Source organism: Carassius gibelio, chromosome A4, assembly GCF_023724105.1.
Source record: "Carassius gibelio isolate Cgi1373 ecotype wild population from Czech Republic chromosome A4, carGib1.2-hapl.c, whole genome shotgun sequence".
Taxonomy (NCBI): Eukaryota; Metazoa; Chordata; class Actinopteri; order Cypriniformes; family Cyprinidae; genus Carassius; species Carassius gibelio.
Genome location: NC_068374.1, coordinates 431,678 through 450,254, shown reverse-complemented (window position 1 = coordinate 450,254; position 18,577 = coordinate 431,678). Strand labels below are relative to the sequence as shown.

Below are 18,577 nucleotides of genomic sequence, written 5' to 3'. Positions count from 1 at the left end.
AAAGAATAAAAATAAACGTTTGACAATAGTTACAACCGAAAACACGCAGAGAACATCATACAACAATCAAAGATTAGTTCTTACCCCTCCACCAGTGATGTACGGCACACTGTCCCAGGTAGCCACAAAAGCTGATGTAGCGGAAAAAGGCACGTTAGGGAAATATTGGTTAACAGCTTGAGTGACTTGTGCCAGTACAGCGCTACTTGTATCCTCTCTGTAGGAGATAGTTCCACCGTTGACATTGTAAAGGTCAGTCCACAGAGGAGCAATGATGTCTATTCCAGCGTTCAGATAAGGAACGTAGGCAGACAGTGGTTGAGTAAAAGTCAGGTGACCGTTGTTATTCACCTAAAATTCCGATCAAATTGCTGTAGAATTATTTGCTACCACTTAAACGTATGATTAATTTAAAAAATATATTTAAAAACAAAGTTGTAAACTTAAACATGATTTAAATATATTTACTGAAGGAAAAACTGATGTGTAATTATTAATTGATGTAATAATAAGAAAAATATCGTCAACCAAAAAGTTATAGTCCAATGCTTACAAAGATTTGATTGTACGTGCGTCCAAAGTATTTGAAAGGCTGCTGCAAGTAAATGGCATCAGAACTTCCATCATCTGAAACGGGATTTACTACGTCTCCATCCCCATATGGCAGGAAATTAGCCGGCACTAGTAAAAGGAGAAGCATCAATGAATTGTTTACATCTTCCAAATGAACATAAGTTCTTAAAAGGCAATGGTTAAAAATGTTAGTATTACGTTGCCGACAAACAGGCAACTCTGGCTTACAGTTTAGCGAACCATCAACATGGAAAGACCAGCGACCATTCACATTGATATTACTGCTGGATGAGAGTTCTGGGGCACTGGCTGCTGGAATTGTGAAAGAACTGACAGAGTCCAGCGTGTCATAACCAGCCTTTAAAAGAACAAAAAGTACATGTAAAACCTCAGTCAAATCCTGTTACAAATAAAACCATCTCTTGCATACAAATAAGGAATGAATTGGGCATAAGTAATTCCTTGTCATTCATGTCTGCTATATTTAAACTGTGTAAGGATCTTCACTCCACTCACCAGCCAAACTTGACCTGTTTGTGCAATGTCACCATAGTTGATCAGGATGAAAGAGCGGTCACCATTGGAGACTAAAACAACTTGGAAAGTAACCTCCTTCAAAAAACAACAATTTAAAAAAAAAAAGAAAGAAAAAAAAAAATTGACATATTTTAGAATCGAAAACACAAAGAGCCTTCATCAGAAATAAGAGATTGGTTCTTACCCCTCCCCCAGAGAAGTATGGCACACTGTCCCAGGTAGCAACAAAGGCTGATGTAGCGGTAAAACCAATGTGAGGGAAATATTGGTTAACAGCTTGAGTGACTTGTGCCAGTACAGCACTACTTCTATCCTCTCTGTAGGAGATAGTTCCACCGTTGCGATTGTTAAGGTCTGTCCACAGAGGAGCAATGATGTCTATTCCAGCGTTCAGATAAGGAACGTAGGCAGACAGTGGTTGAGTAAAAGTCAGGTGACCGTTGTTATTCACCTAAAATTCAGATCAAATTGCTGTAGAATTATTTGCTACCCCTTAAACGTATGATTCATTTAAAAATATATTTAAAAACATGAAGTTGTACACTTAAACATGATTTAAATCTATTTACTGAAGGAAAATCTGATGTGTAATTATTAATTGATGTTATAATAGGAAAAATATCATTAACCAAAAAGTTATACTCCAGTGCTTACAAAGATCTGATTGTATGTGCGTCCAAAGTATTTGAAAGGCTGCTGCAAGTAAATGGCATCAGAGCTTCCATCATCTGAAACAGGATTTACTAAGTCTCCATCCCCATATGGCAGGAAATTAGCTGGGACTAGTAAAAATAGAAGCATCAATGATTTGTTTACATCTTCCAAATGAACATAAGTTCTTAAAATGCAATGGTTAAAAATTTTAGTATTATGTTGCTGACAAACAGTCAACTCTTAGGCTTACAGTTTAGGGAACCATCAACACGAAAAGACCAACGACCATTCACATTGATATTACTGCTGGATGAGAGTTCTGGGGCACTGGCTGCTGGAATTGTGAAAGAACTGACAGAGTCCAGCGTGTCATAACCAGCCTTTAAAAGAAAAAAGTGCATGTTAAAACCTCAATCAAATCCTATTTCCAATAAAAGCATCCCCTGCTTATAAATAAGGTATGAATTGGTGGATAATTAAGTCCTTGTTATTCATTTCTGCTAATCGTAAATTGTGTATGAATTTTCACTCCACTCACCAGCCAAGATTGTGCTGTTTCTGCAATATCACCATAGTTGATCAGGATGAAAGAGCGGTCACCATTGGAGACTAAAACCACTTGGAAAGTTACCACCTTCAAAAAAGCAACAATTCCAAAAAAGAATAAAAATAAACGTTTGACAATAGTTACAACCGAAAACACGCAGAGAACATCAATTCAACAATCAAAGATTAGTTCTTACCCCTCCACCAGTGATGTACGGCACACTGTCCCAGGTAGCCACAAAAGCTGATGTAGCGGAAAAAGGCACGTTAGGGAAATATTGGTTAACAGCTTGAGTGACTTGTGCCAGTACAGCGCTACTTGTATCCTCTCTGTAGGAGATAGTTCCACCGTTGACATTGTAAAGGTCAGTCCACAGAGGAGCAATGATGTCTATTCCAGCGTTCAGATAAGGAACGTAGGCAGACAGTGGTTGAGTAAAAGTCAGGTGACCGTTGTTATTCACCTAAAATTCCGATCAAATTGCTGTAGAATTATTTGCTACCACTTAAACGTATGATTAATTTAAAAAATATATTTAAAAACAAAGTTGTAAACTTAAACATGATTTAAATATATTTACTGAAGGAAAAACTGATGTGTAATTATTAATTGATGTAATAATAAGAAAAATATCGTCAACCAAAAAGTTATAGTCCAATGCTTACAAAGATTTGATTGTACGTGCGTCCAAAGTATTTGAAAGGCTGCTGCAAGTAAATGGCATCAGAACTTCCATCATCTGAAACGGGATTTACTACGTCTCCATCCCCATATGGCAGGAAATTAGCCGGCACTAGTAAAAGGAGAAGCATCAATGAATTGTTTACATCTTCCAAATGAACATAAGTTCTTAAAAGGCAATGGTTAAAAATGTTAGTATTACGTTGCCGACAAACAGGCAACTCTGGCTTACAGTTTAGCGAACCATCAACATGGAAAGACCAGCGACCATTCACATTGATATTACTGCTGGATGAGAGTTCTGGGGCACTGGCTGCTGGAATTGTGAAAGAACTGACAGAGTCCAGCGTGTCATAACCAGCCTTTAAAAGAACAAAAAGTACATGTAAAACCTCAGTCAAATCCTGTTACAAATAAAACCATCTCTTGCATACAAATAAGGAATGAATTGGGCATAAGTAATTCCTTGTCATTCATGTCTGCTATATTTAAACTGTGTAAGGATCTTCACTCCACTCACCAGCCAAACTTGACCTGTTTGTGCAATGTCACCATAGTTGATCAGGATGAAAGAGCGGTCACCATTGGAGACTAAAACAACTTGGAAAGTAACCTCCTTCAAAAAACAACAATTTAAAAAAAAAAAGAAAGAAAAAAAAAAATTGACATATTTTAGAATCGAAAACACAAAGAGCCTTCATCAGAAATAAGAGATTGGTTCTTACCCCTCCCCCAGAGAAGTATGGCACACTGTCCCAGGTAGCAACAAAGGCTGATGTAGCGGTAAAACCAATGTGAGGGAAATATTGGTTAACAGCTTGAGTGACTTGTGCCAGTACAGCACTACTTCTATCCTCTCTGTAGGAGATAGTTCCACCGTTGCGATTGTTAAGGTCTGTCCACAGAGGAGCAATGATGTCTATTCCAGCGTTCAGATAAGGAACGAAGGCAGACAGTGGTTGCGTAAAAGTCAGGTGACCATTGTTATTCACCTAAAATTCAGATCAAATTGCTGTAGAATTATTTGCTACCCCTTAAAGGTATGATTCATTTAAAAAATATATTTAAAAACATGAAGTTGTACACTTAAACATGATTTAAATCTATTTACTGAAGGAAAATCTGATGTGTAATTATTAATTGATGTTATAATAGGAAAAATATCATTAACCAAAAAGTTATACTCCAGTGCTTACAAAGATCTGATTGTATGTGCGTCCAAAGTATTTGAAAGGCTGCTGCAAGTAAATGGCATCAGAGCTTCCATCATCTGAAACAGGATTTACTACGTCTCCATCCCCATATGGCAGGAAATTAGCCGGCACTAGTAAAAGTAGAAGCATCAATGATTTGTTTACATCTTCCAAATGAACATAAGTTCTTAAAAGGCAATGGTTAAAAATTTTAGTATTATGTTAACAAACAGCCAACTCTTTGGCTTACAGTTTAGTGAACGATCAACACGGAAAGACCAGCGACCATTCACATGGATATTACTACTGGATGAGAGTTCTGGGACATTGGCTGCTGGAATTGTGAAAGAATTGACCGAGTCCACTGTGTCATAACCAGCCTGTAAAAGAAAAAAGTGCATGTTAAAACCTCAATCAAATCCTATTTCCAATAAAAGCATCCCCTGCTTATAAATAAGGTATGAATTGGTGGATAAGTAAGTCCTTGTTATTCATTTCTGCTAATCGTAAATTGTGTATGAATTTTCACTCCACTCACCAGCCAAGATTGTGCTGTTTCTGCAATATCACCATAGTTGATCAGGATGAAAGAGCGGTCACCATTGGAGACTAAAACCACTTGGAAAGTTACCACCTTCAAAAAAGCAACAATTCCAAAAAATAATAAAATAAACGTTTGACAATAGTTACAACCGAAAACATGCAGAGAACATCATACAACAATCAAAGATTAGTTCTTACCCCTCCACCAGTGATGTACGGCACACTGTCCCAGGTAGCCACAAAGGCTGATGTAGCGGTAAAAGGCACGTTAGGGAAATATTGGTTAACAGCTTGAGTGACTTGTGCTAGTACAGCGCTACTTGTATCCTCTCTGTAGGAGATAGTTCCACCGTTGACATTGTAAAGGTCAGTCCACAGAGGAGCAATGATGTCTATTCCAGCATTCAGATAAGGAACGTAGGCAGACAGTGGTTGAGTAAAAGTCAGGTGACCGTTGTTATTCACCTAAAATTCAGATCAAATTGCTGTAGAATTATTTGCTACCACTCTAAAGTATAATTCATTTAAAAAAGATATTTAAAAACATCACGTTTACATTTAAACATGAGTAAAATATGTTTACAGAAGGAAAATCCTGATGTGTAATTAATAGGGGTGCCCCCTAAGGCCGGGCATACACTGTGCGATTTTCATCCGATTTTGAGCCGAATTCTGACCCGTGCGACTCTTTTTCGGTTCGGGACGATTTTCAGCATTTTCGTGCGTCATTTGTCGTGCAGTGTACAAGGGGAAACGAGAGGCGATTAACCTCTCCCAACCGGCAATCGGTTGGTCGGATGGATTTCTGACATGTCAGAAATTTTGGTCGCCTCTCATGAGGTATCGCACTATTGAAGCAGGGCTACAAACCGATTTTCCGCGTTTCCCTCACTGCGCATGCGAGAAACCATGATGACACAGCGTGTAGTGTGGACTGAAGTAATGGAGGAAAAACTTGTGGAGTTATGGCAAAGAAAAATAAAAATAAAAGAGGGTAGAAAACTCCTGCTTACCTCCAGTTCGTATTGCAAAATGGATAAACCATATAGGCCACGTCTTCCGAGCCACCTGCGTGTCTAGATACGCCGACGCCTTTTTTTCTTTTTTGGACATTTCAGCACACAGAATTGCGCATATCACCAAATCAGTGCGTTTATTCCGGGAAAGCATGTTTATTCTGAAACAGCCACAAACATCCTGGGTTCTAATGGATCCTACGTGTTGATTCGGTTGATTCCCCACATATAGTGTGAGCAGTCAAATCGCAACTCGACGATCGGACCGTACAGTGAGCGCATAAAAATCTTGAGTTTTGGCTTTACATCGCATGCGATCTACTCTTACAGTTTGAGTTGGTACCTTGCCCAAATCGCACATAAATCGCACAGTGTATGCCCACCTTAAACGTAGACTAATCATTAGTCAACAAGAAAAGACCAAGTCAACCACATTATTTTTAGTCGATTATTTGCAGAAGAAAAAAATCCAAAGGAAGTGAAGTCATGCTTTCTGCCACGAAAAAATGTTAACAGCAGTTCTACGTGCTAATATGAAGTACATCGGGCAGGGCGTCCAATCGCTTGCCTATTATTAATCGACCTCAAATATCGATCTGAAACATGTAAGTAGTAGAAACTTCACATGGCCACTCGCTCTAACGTTAAACTATAAAAATGTGCACTATTTCAGTGTTTGTGCAGAATGTGAAAGCGCGTGCCAGTCTGATCACTTGCGCTAAAAAATTTTTGTCATACAAATAGGAGTTATACATCTGTGTAAGCTTTAAAGACTCTTATTTTATTTGTGTGCGGTCACAATAACAAAACATTGTGATTTTGTAAAATAATGAAAGCAAACAGGGTGCACGTACACGTTCATGTTCTGCCGTCTCATCTAAGTCTTTGAACTTGAGCACATCAAATAATAAAACTAAACTCTGTGTATAGTTCCCTCAGGCATAAGAAATATAGCCCTATCTCTAGAAAGCTAAACGTCTGCTTTTAAACAAACCAATTCAGATGGAAAACTTCTATTCTCAGGTTATGTGATCTGTATAAAACATTAATGTAAGCACATCCACTGAGGAGATTATCAATTCATCACTGCCGCTGAAAATACAGCAAACACTGGTTTATCAACGAATTCTTAAAATGTTAAGGCAGTCTCCTTGCTTTTTTTCCTGATGCATTCATAATAATTACTTCTGCCGGTGCACTGTGTGGCAAACCTTATTTGTGTGCTACATAGACAATTAAATGTTAATTACTATGATTTATGGTTTATTAATATAAATGTGCGATTAGTCGATTAACCGTTTAACATGAACGTCTACTGGGCGACCAGAAAAATATTTAGTCAAGGCAGCCCTACTAATTAAATAATGTAATAATAAGAAAAATATCTTCAACCAAAAAGTTATAGTCCCAACGCTTACATAGATTTGATTGTATGTGCGTCCAAAATATTTGAAAGGCTGCTGCAAGTAAATGGCATCAGAACTTCCATCATCTGAAATGGGATTTACCACGTCTCCATCCCCATATGGCAGGAAATTAGCCGGCACTAGTAAAAGGAGAAGCATCAATGAATTGTTTACATCTTCCAAATGAACATAAGTTCTTAAAAGGCAATGGTTAAAAATGTTAGTATTACGTTGCCGACAAACAGGCAACTCTGGCTTACAGTTTAGCGAACCATCAACATGGAAAGACCAGCGACCATTCACATTGATATTACTGCTGGATGAGAGTTCTGGGGCACTGGCTGCTGGAATTGTGAAAGAACTGACAGAGTCCAGCGTGTCATAACCAGCCTTTAAAAGAACAAAAAGTACATGTAAAACCTCAGTCAAATCCTGTTACAAATAAAACCATCTCTTGCATACAAATAAGGAATGAATTGGGCATAAGTAATTCCTTGTCATTCATGTCTGCTATATTTAAACTGTGTAAGGATCTTCACTCCACTCACCAGCCAAACTTGACCTGTTTGTGCAATGTCACCATAGTTGATCAGGATGAAAGAGCGGTCACCATTGGAGACTAAAACAACTTGGAAAGTAACCTCCTTCAAAAAACAACAATTTAAAAAAAAAAAGAAAGAAAAAAAAAAATTGACATATTTTAGAATCGAAAACACAAAGAGCCTTCATCAGAAATAAGAGATTGGTTCTTACCCCTCCCCCAGAGAAGTATGGCACACTGTCCCAGGTAGCAACAAAGGCTGATGTAGCGGTAAAACCAATGTGAGGGAAATATTGGTTAACAGCTTGAGTGACTTGTGCCAGTACAGCACTACTTCTATCCTCTCTGTAGGAGATAGTTCCACCGTTGCGATTGTTAAGGTCTGTCCACAGAGGAGCAATGATGTCTATTCCAGCGTTCAGATAAGGAACGAAGGCAGACAGTGGTTGCGTAAAAGTCAGGTGACCATTGTTATTCACCTAAAATTCAGATCAAATTGCTGTAGAATTATTTGCTACCCCTTAAAGGTATGATTCATTTAAAAAATATATTTAAAAACATGAAGTTGTACACTTAAACATGATTTAAATCTATTTACTGAAGGAAAATCTGATGTGTAATTATTAATTGATGTTATAATAGGAAAAATATCATTAACCAAAAAGTTATACTCCAGTGCTTACAAAGATCTGATTGTATGTGCGTCCAAAGTATTTGAAAGGCTGCTGCAAGTAAATGGCATCAGAGCTTCCATCATCTGAAACAGGATTTACTACGTCTCCATCCCCATATGGCAGGAAATTAGCCGGCACTAGTAAAAGTAGAAGCATCAATGATTTGTTTACATCTTCCAAATGAACATAAGTTCTTAAAAGGCAATGGTTAAAAATTTTAGTATTATGTTAACAAACAGCCAACTCTTTGGCTTACAGTTTAGTGAACGATCAACACGGAAAGACCAGCGACCATTCACATGGATATTACTACTGGATGAGAGTTCTGGGACATTGGCTGCTGGAATTGTGAAAGAATTGACCGAGTCCACTGTGTCATAACCAGCCTGTAAAAGAAAAAAGTGCATGTTAAAACCTCAATCAAATCCTATTTCCAATAAAAGCATCCCCTGCTTATAAATAAGGTATGAATTGGTGGATAAGTAAGTCCTTGTTATTCATTTCTGCTAATCGTAAATTGTGTATGAATTTTCACTCCACTCACCAGCCAAGATTGTGCTGTTTCTGCAATATCACCATAGTTGATCAGGATGAAAGAGCGGTCACCATTGGAGACTAAAACCACTTGGAAAGTTACCACCTTCAAAAAAGCAACAATTCCAAAAAATAATAAAATAAACGTTTGACAATAGTTACAACCGAAAACATGCAGAGAACATCATACAACAATCAAAGATTAGTTCTTACCCCTCCACCAGTGATGTACGGCACACTGTCCCAGGTAGCCACAAAGGCTGATGTAGCGGTAAAAGGCACGTTAGGGAAATATTGGTTAACAGCTTGAGTGACTTGTGCTAGTACAGCGCTACTTGTATCCTCTCTGTAGGAGATAGTTCCACCGTTGACATTGTAAAGGTCAGTCCACAGAGGAGCAATGATGTCTATTCCAGCATTCAGATAAGGAACGTAGGCAGACAGTGGTTGAGTAAAAGTCAGGTGACCGTTGTTATTCACCTAAAATTCAGATCAAATTGCTGTAGAATTATTTGCTACCACTCTAAAGTATAATTCATTTAAAAAAGATATTTAAAAACATCACGTTTACATTTAAACATGAGTAAAATATGTTTACAGAAGGAAAATCCTGATGTGTAATTAATAGGGGTGCCCCCTAAGGCCGGGCATACACTGTGCGATTTTCATCCGATTTTGAGCCGAATTCTGACCCGTGCGACTCTTTTTCGGTTCGGGACGATTTTCAGCATTTTCGTGCGTCATTTGTCGTGCAGTGTACAAGGGGAAACGAGAGGCGATTAACCTCTCCCAACCGGCAATCGGTTGGTCGGATGGATTTCTGACATGTCAGAAATTTTGGTCGCCTCTCATGAGGTATCGCACTATTGAAGCAGGGCTACAAACCGATTTTCCGCGTTTCCCTCACTGCGCATGCGAGAAACCATGATGACACAGCGTGTAGTGTGGACTGAAGTAATGGAGGAAAAACTTGTGGAGTTATGGCAAAGAAAAATAAAAATAAAAGAGGGTAGAAAACTCCTGCTTACCTCCAGTTCGTATTGCAAAATGGATAAACCATATAGGCCACGTCTTCCGAGCCACCTGCGTGTCTAGATACGCCGACGCCTTTTTTTCTTTTTTGGACATTTCAGCACACAGAATTGCGCATATCACCAAATCAGTGCGTTTATTCCGGGAAAGCATGTTTATTCTGAAACAGCCACAAACATCCTGGGTTCTAATGGATCCTACGTGTTGATTCGGTTGATTCCCCACATATAGTGTGAGCAGTCAAATCGCAACTCGACGATCGGACCGTACAGTGAGCGCATAAAAATCTTGAGTTTTGGCTTTACATCGCATGCGATCTACTCTTACAGTTTGAGTTGGTACCTTGCCCAAATCGCACATAAATCGCACAGTGTATGCCCACCTTAAACGTAGACTAATCATTAGTCAACAAGAAAAGACCAAGTCAACCACATTATTTTTAGTCGATTATTTGCAGAAGAAAAAAATCCAAAGGAAGTGAAGTCATGCTTTCTGCCACGAAAAAATGTTAACAGCAGTTCTACGTGCTAATATGAAGTACATCGGGCAGGGCGTCCAATCGCTTGCCTATTATTAATCGACCTCAAATATCGATCTGAAACATGTAAGTAGTAGAAACTTCACATGGCCACTCGCTCTAACGTTAAACTATAAAAATGTGCACTATTTCAGTGTTTGTGCAGAATGTGGAAGCGCGTGCCAGTCTGATCACTTGCGCTAAAAAATTTTTGTCATACAAATAGGAGTTATACATCTGTGTAAGCTTTAAAGACTCTTATTTTATTTGTGTGCGGTCACAATAACAAAACATTGTGATTTTGTAAAATAATGAAAGCAAACAGGGTGCACGTACACGTTCATGTTCTGCCGTCTCATCTAAGTCTTTGAACTTGAGCACATCAAATAATAAAACTAAACTCTGTGTATAGTTCCCTCAGGCATAAGAAATATAGCCCTATCTCTAGAAAGCTAAACGTCTGCTTTTAAACAAACCAATTCAGATGGAAAACTTCTATTCTCAGGTTATGTGATCTGTATAAAACATTAATGTAAGCACATCCACTGAGGAGATTATCAATTCATCACTGCCGCTGAAAATACAGCAAACACTGGTTTATCAACGAATTCTTAAAATGTTAAGGCAGTCTCCTTGCTTTTTTTCCTGATGCATTCATAATAATTACTTCTGCCGGTGCACTGTGTGGCAAACCTTATTTGTGTGCTACATAGACAATTAAATGTTAATTACTATGATTTATGGTTTATTAATATAAATGTGCGATTAGTCGATTAACCGTTTAACATGAACGTCTACTGGGCGACCAGAAAAATATTTAGTCAAGGCAGCCCTACTAATTAAATAATGTAATAATAAGAAAAATATCTTCAACCAAAAAGTTATAGTCCCAACGCTTACATAGATTTGATTGTATGTGCGTCCAAAATATTTGAAAGGCTGCTGCAAGTAAATGACATCAGAACTTCCATCATCTGAAATGGGATTTACCACGTCTCCATCCCCATATGGCAGGAAATTAGCCGGCACTAGTAAAAGGAGAAGCATCAATGAATTGTTTACATCTTCCAAATGAACATAAGTTCTTAAAAGGCAATGGTTAAAAATGTTAGTATTACGTTGCCGACAAACAGGCAACTCTGGCTTACAGTTTAGCGAACCATCAACATGGAAAGACCAGCGACCATTCACATTGATATTACTGCTGGATGAGAGTTCTGGGGCACTGGCTGCTGGAATTGTGAAAGAACTGACAGAGTCCAGCGTGTCATAACCAGCCTTTAAAAGAACAAAAAGTACATGTAAAACCTCAGTCAAATCCTGTTACAAATAAAATCATCTCTTGCATACAAATAAGGAATGAATTGGGCATAAGTAATTCCTTGTCATTCATGTCTGCTATATGTAAACTGTGTAAGGATCTTCACTCCACTCACCAGCCAAACTTGACCTGTTTGTGCAATGTCACCATAGTTGATCAGGATGAAAGAGCGGTCACCATTGGAGACTAAAACCACTTGGAAAGTAACCTCCTTCAAAAAACAACAATTCCAAAATAAAATAAATAACAAATGTTTCACAAATTTTAGAACCGAAAACACGCTGAGCATTCATCATAGATTAGTTCTTACCCCTCCACCAGAGAAGTATGGCACACTGTCCCAGGTAGCAACAAAGGCTGATGTAGCGGTAAAACCAATGTGAGGGAAATATTGGTTAACAGCTTGAGTGACTTGTGCCAGTACAGCACTACTTCTCTCCTCTCTGTAGGAGATAGTTCCACCGTTGCGATTGTTAAGGTCAGTCCACAGAGGAGCAATGATGTCTATTTCAGCGTTCAGATAAGGAACGTAGGCAGACAGTGGTTGAGTAAAAGTCAGGTGACCATTGTTGTTCACCTAAAATTCAGATCACATCACTGTAGAATTATTTGCTACCACTCAAACGTATGATTTATTTTAAAAATATATTTAAAAACATCAAGTTGTAGACTTAAACATGATTTAAATATATTTACTGAAGGAAAAACTGATGTGTAATTAACTGGTGTAATAAAAAGGGAAATATCCTCAACCAAAAAGTTTTAGTCCAATGCTTACATAGATCTGATTGTACGTGCGTCCAAAGTATTTGAAAGGCTGCTGCAAGAAAATGGCTTCAGAGCTTCCATCATCTGAAATTGTGTTCACTATGTCTCCATACCCATATGGCAGGAAATTAGCCGGCACTAGGAGAAGCATAAGCATTAGTGTATTTTTTAACTGGGTGATTTAATAGGACTGTTATTTTCCTAATAGGGCTATAGGGATCTTTAATGCCTGCACCTACACTTTGATTAGGTAGATTTTTTTTTTTCTAATAAGAACAATAACTGCTTTGAATAAATCCACTGAGTAACCCCTTACTATTTGAAAATTTTAACACAGAATTGTATGGCACTACTGATGAGCACATTCATACTGTAGAACAATACTGATAAATCATACAGTACATAAATAAAATACTACCCATTACAATGCAAGATTAACTACATATTCCATCAGGAAGTGAGGTACAATTTGCCACATTTGAGCTGTGTCTTTAGTATTTATATAAAACTTTTCATATCAATTAAAGAATGATTTATGGACAACTCTTTTAATGTTTTCGAGCCATGCAGACTTTCAGTTATTTCTGGAAAAATTAGAAAATGGCTATCTACAGACAAAGCTTGAGAGGATCTGCAGAGAAGAATGACTGGTGGGGGGGGGTGCAGGTATACAAATTTTTTGCAATATCTAAATTATTTGGTCTGTTATCGCTAGTAGGATTTTATCGCTAGTAGGCTATAAAAAGTGAGGCGGAGATATGACAGAATCACATTCACAATGCAATGAAATTATGTCAAGGGCCACATGGAATGAGTTGATGGGGCAGATTTGGCCCGCGGGCCTTGAGTTTGATACTTGTGCATTAGAAGATGTGCAAATTGTATCCATGAAGGGGATGCACGTAGTCAACAATAGTCCTCAACACAGGCAGGAGCTTGAGCACCCACTGGAATGGTCGAGCAAACACAGAAAAGTATAAAATATTCTCCATTAATTTTAACAAATCAAAAAATTGATCAGAAACCTCTGTTTGGTGGATCTCATATTGGGTGCTGGTGGGTCACACAAATTCCTCATTAGAATTCACCTTTGCATTTTGTGCCCCATTATGGATTTTTTAGGTAGTGTAGGTAGTGTGTAACACAGCTCTAATTGAATAAAAACATACTGCTTTTAAATATGCAAGCGCACAGTGTATAAAGTTAATGTCGCTCAAATAAAGAGTCAACTCTGAATCATTGAAACAAGTTTTTTTTAAAACAAATCCCAAGCTGTTCATGTTGATGTAACATGAAACATTAGCATATTGCCTTTTCGCATTGATTTAAACTAGACGCCACTTTTGGAGTGGTAAAAATAGCTGGGTCCCTTGCAATGCTGTACATAAAGCAGCACTGCGCTCACAAACGCTGCTTTATCAGGCATTGCAGGCATGATGAAATGAAAATGTGTCACAGTGTCTGTCTGTGTTTCCCTTGGTGTACACTAGTGGTCTCACTTCCCCATAGAGTCACCCCACTGCAGGCACTACATTTCCCACAAGCCTTTGTCCCATTCATCACTGTTAATTGCACACTTGTTAATTGCACTCAGCTGTTCCCACTTTCATCGTTTTCACCTTTCCATATATACCCTGTTTGTGGTTATCTGTTTCATGGAGTCCTTGGTTTATGTCACCCTGCTTTTTTGTGTTCCCTCCTGTTTTTCATGTTTCTTGTTTTGAACTGCTTTTCTGTTTTGGATTTTGATTTTTGGATTCCCCTATTAAACACCACAACTGGATCTCTCGTTTCGTGTGTGCATTCATAACAGAAAGACTCCATCATGCCCAGATCCAGCAGTGTGGGATTTCGTATCCGTTCCCCAGCCAGCATGGAGGAGCGGAGGGGGAGGCTCTTAAACCTAACCACCCTCCGTCAAAAGGGGAGTGAGGTGGGTGGTTTAGCTCAGATTTTTTGGACGATGGCAGTAGGGCTGGGATATAATGATGAGGCACTGAAGGACCTATTTAACGCCTGCCTGGATGAACCTGTGCCTGAGTCGGAGATGAAGGTGCTGAAGATCCTGGATTTTTGGAGGTTCACCAGGTACCTACACCATCATCCTCAATGGGATACCCCAGCCACACCTGTCTCTCCAGAAACGATGGGCGACTCTAGGCCTGTGTCTCCAGACAAGATGGCCGCCAGCCCAGCGCCACTGCACAAGATGGCCGCCAGCCCAACCCCTCGGCTCAAGATGCCGCCAGCCAAGCGCCACTGCACAAGGACCCTCCAGAGTCGAGCCAGGTCCCGTGGACCCTCCAGAGTCGAGTCAGGTCCCGTGGACCCTCCAGAGTTGAGTCAGGCCCGAGTCAGGTCCCCGTGGACCCTCCAGAGTCGAGTCAGGTCCCCACTGATCAGGTCGCCGCTGAATTCCCAGAGTTTGTCAGAACACCATTGACCGTCCAGAGTCAGGTCAAGTCACCATTAACACCCATGAGTAAAGTAAAATCACAGTTAAACCTCCTGAGTCAAATCAAGTCACCGTTGATCTCTGTGAACAAAGTCAGGTCACAGTTGATCTCCGTGAACAGGGTCAAGTCATGGTTGGTCTTTATGAGCCTAGTCAGATCACTACTGTTCTTCCAGAACTTCATCACATCTCAGTAGATCTCCCAGAGCTTCATCATATCACAACAGAGCTTCCAGAGCCTCGTCACATCCTGTCTGTTGCACCCAGCAATGCTCTCTCAGCCTGTTTTATTGCTGTCAAGGAGACTGTTACGGTGGTGGAACCTCCAGAGGTGGCTGCAACTGCTGCAGAACCTACGGAGGCCATCTACCCTCTCGTCACAGCTATGGAGGCCACTTATGAACTCACCACCTGCCCTGTCATGGCCATGGAGGCCATCTACCATCTCATCATGGCCACGGAGGCCGCCATTAACCTGTTCATGTTCTGTTTCAGTCCTACCTGACCAGACTTGCTCTCCTGTGCCATCTACTCCACTGTGGTGGTCCTTTGCTCCACCCTGGTGGGATTCTGTCTCGTCTGCTCAGCTGTGGTGGTCCTCTGCTCCGCCCTGGTGGGCTTCTGTCTCATCGGCACAGCTGTGGTGGTCATCTGCGCCACCCTGGTGGGCTTCTGTCCCGTCTGCTTGGCTGTGGTGGGCTCCAGTTCCACCTGCTCCACCCTGGATTCCTGCTCTGTCGGCACTGCCCTAGGCCCCTGAAATTTCTGATCCGCCCTGGCCCCCTGAACTGTCTGATCCACCCTGGCTACCTGCTAAGCCATCACTTCCTCTCCCTGTCCCCCTCGATGGACCTGGCCCTCCATCCCTCCTTCTGATCCTCCACCATTCCACCTCCCTCCTGGTCTCTTTGTTTTGTTTTTGTTGTTTTTTCACTTCCTGTACCTGTTCCCCTCCATGGACCTGCTAAGCCATCACTTCCTCTCCCTGTTCCCCTCGATGGACCTGGCCCTCCATCCCTCCCCCTGATCCTCCACCATTCCACCTCCCTTCTGGTCTCTTTGGTTTGTTTTTTTGTGTTTTCAGAGGAGGATCTGGAAGCTGCTCCTTAGAGTGGGGTAATGTCACAGTGTCTGGTCTGTGTATCCCTGGGTGTCCACTAGAGGTCTCACTTCCCCATATCGTCACCCCACTTCAGTACTGCATTTCACACTAGCCTTTATCTGGACTAATCCCTACATTGTACACAGCTGTTTCCACTCATATTGTTTGCACCTGTCTATAATACCCTGTTTGTTTCTGTCATTGTCACGGAGTCCTTGGTTTATGTAATCCTGCTTTTTCGTGTTCCCTGGTGTTTGTCGTGTTTCTTGTTTTGGACTGCTTTTCTGGATTTTGACCTTTGCCTGGCTGATTTATGATTCTGGATTACCCAAATAAAACATTGCTTTTGGATTTTCTCGTTTGTGTACATTACGTGACACTTCATCGCTCCAACGTTGCGTTAAAATACTTTAATCAACTATATTTCTAACTATTAATAAACAGTAATTAGGAGTTTATTAAGGCAAAAGTTGTAGTTAATAGTGAGAATTGGTTCCTAAACTAAAGAGTGACCAACTTTTTTATTGTGGTTTCCTTCCAGGAATTTTTTTTTTGTAATAAAGACAAAAATGAAATGTAAGACATTGCTTATGACTTCCAAGATGCAAGACAAACATTCAGATATTTGTCACTGTCTCACAAAAAGTTGGACATGTGGCCACTTTAATATGTTGCAGTCCTGTTACCTCTTCAAACTACTGTATCAATCACTGGCACTGTCAAGTAATTAATTTAACGACAAATGCAGCAGTAAAGAGGGGAGGCAAAATAATTATTGAACATATCAAACTATAACTGGAAAAATTCATTCCCTGTTCTTTCTTGTCTCATGTGTGTATAGGTATTAATGGGCCCAAAGTGTGCCAAGAAAATATTCTTCAGCACTACATTTAGTATACGATTCTATTATATGACACAAGAGAAGCACATCAGTATTGACTCCATACTCTTCATACTGGAAAAGGCAACAGTTGAAAAGTGATATGCAATCTGTGCCAAATTACTTTTCCTCTGTAATGTCCATCCTTTACTAAGAAGGGTGGGAAGTAGAAGAGTGGGATGCGAAATATATCACAATCTTAACACAAGGGAAGCACATCCCTATTTCCTATATGTGAGCTGGTTGCAATAATCACTCTACCTCTAAAGCAACCCAGGTTACAACTGAGGATATAAGGAAGCAGCCAATACTCAAGCCAATGTTCAAAGGTATGACAGAGGATGGGGCTGGTGCCTATAGCGAGAATCCCACTACCCTATCAGTATACAGCCCTTCCCTTTCTGAATACAGAATACAGTATACAGAATTCCTAAAAGAATTTGCAGATATCCTCTCAGACCTTCTAGTTACAGTTGATAAGGCGCTAATCATGGGAGATTTTAATATTCACGTTGATAATGCAAATGATGCATTAGGACTTGCGTTTACTGACCTAATAAACTCCTTTGGAGTCAAGCAAAATGTCACCGGGCCCACTCATCGTTTTAATCATACACTAGATTTAATATTATATCTCATGGAATCGATCTTACTGCTATAGATATTGTACCTCAAAGTGATGATATTATAGACCATTTCCTTGTATCGTGCATGCTGCGTATAACTGATATTAACTATATGTCACAGCGATATCGTCTGGGCAGAACTATTGTTCCAGCCACCAAAGAAAGATTCGCAAATAACCTGCCTGATCTATCTCAACTGCTATTTGTACCCAAAAATACACATGAATTAGACGAAATTACTGACAACATGGGCACTATTTTCTCTAATACATTAGAAGCTGTTGCCCCAATCAAATTGAAAAAATTTAGAGAAAAACGTACTGTACCTGTAAGGCTCCAGCCTCTAGTTGCTGCCCATGTAATGACTCTCCCAAACATTAGTTGGCGCTGCCACTCATGAGGTGTAATGACTCTCCCATCCACTAGGTGGCCCAGCCACTGTAGAACTCTCTGGGTCATCACTAATTAGGAATTGATTTTTACCACCTGCTGGTCATTATCTTGTTGGTGTTCTGCCTATATAAGTGTGCCTCTTCCTTAGACTTGTGTTCAATCTTGAGCTAACCTAGCGTGTGTAATCCTTGCCTAGAAAGTCAAGTTTGTTAAACTTCTGGTTTTGTTACTGTTCTTCTTTTGTTTTGTATTTTCACTGAGGAAGCACAGCTTCTCTTATGTTGTTCTTTGGGAACTTGGAGCCTACAGTAAAACCCTTTTGTTTGATCGACAAAGCCTGCTTGTTATCCTTCTGCTCTTGGGTCCAACGGATATCTATCACTCACCATAGCCCAGTGGTAAACAGGGAGCTCAGTTGACTAGAAGACCTGAGTTCGATTCCAGCTTCAGACACCCATTACAGCAAGATTGAACCTCTCCAGTGTTTAACGTTCCAGCTGTGAGACCCGCACCTCCAGTTCCTGGGCTCCTGTCTGAGACAAAACTACCTGCACCAGAGAGGTATGATGGGAATCCTGAGAGAT

The 18,577-nt window shown here is 40.0% G+C and overlaps 2 protein-coding genes across 2 annotated transcripts; both read right to left on the bottom strand.

Annotated features, from left to right (window-relative positions):
• Window positions 1–66: 66 nt before the first annotated feature.
• LOC127980790 (sushi, nidogen and EGF-like domain-containing protein 1) lies at window positions 67–1,911 on the bottom strand. Its single transcript, XM_052585469.1, has 6 exons — window positions 1,765–1,911; window positions 1,295–1,561; window positions 1,090–1,185; window positions 772–931; window positions 554–681; window positions 67–351 (listed from the first exon to the last, which is right to left on the bottom strand). Exons 1-6 carry the CDS (start codon window positions 1,909–1,911, stop codon window positions 67–69), a joined length of 1,083 nt encoding a protein of 360 aa, XP_052441429.1.
• Window positions 1,912–8,858: 6,947 nt separating this feature from the next.
• Window positions 8,859–12,688, bottom strand: LOC127980774 (sushi, nidogen and EGF-like domain-containing protein 1). The gene is made up of 7 exons (XM_052585468.1): window positions 12,548–12,688; window positions 12,080–12,346; window positions 11,885–11,980; window positions 11,567–11,726; window positions 11,349–11,476; window positions 9,113–9,379; window positions 8,859–9,005 (listed from the first exon to the last, which is right to left on the bottom strand). The coding sequence occupies exons 1-7, from the start codon at window positions 12,686–12,688 to the stop codon at window positions 8,859–8,861; spliced, it is 1,206 nt and encodes a 401-aa protein (XP_052441428.1).
• Window positions 12,689–18,577: the final 5,889 nt, after the last annotated feature.

Excerpts from the sequence above, each read along its gene's own strand:
- LOC127980790 (XM_052585469.1), bottom strand. The coding sequence starts at position 1,911 with ATGCTTCTATTTTTACTAGTCCCAGCTAATTTCCTGCCATATGGGGAT. Across the intron at positions 932-1,089 it reads AAACAGGTCAAGTTTGGCTG|GCTGGTTATGACACGCTGGA; the intron begins GTGAGTGGAGTG and ends GTTCTTTTAAAG. Across the intron at positions 682-771 it reads GTTGCCTGTTTGTCGGCAAC|TGCCGGCTAATTTCCTGCCA; the intron begins GTAATACTAACA and ends TCCTTTTACTAG.
- LOC127980774 (XM_052585468.1), bottom strand. The coding sequence starts at position 12,688 with ATGCTTCTCCTAGTGCCGGCTAATTTCCTGCCATATGGGTATGGAGAC. Across the intron at positions 11,727-11,884 it reads AAACAGGTCAAGTTTGGCTG|GCTGGTTATGACACGCTGGA; the intron begins GTGAGTGGAGTG and ends GTTCTTTTAAAG. Across the intron at positions 9,006-9,112 it reads CGTACATCACTGGTGGAGGG|GTGGTAACTTTCCAAGTGGT; the intron begins GTAAGAACTAAT and ends GCTTTTTTGAAG.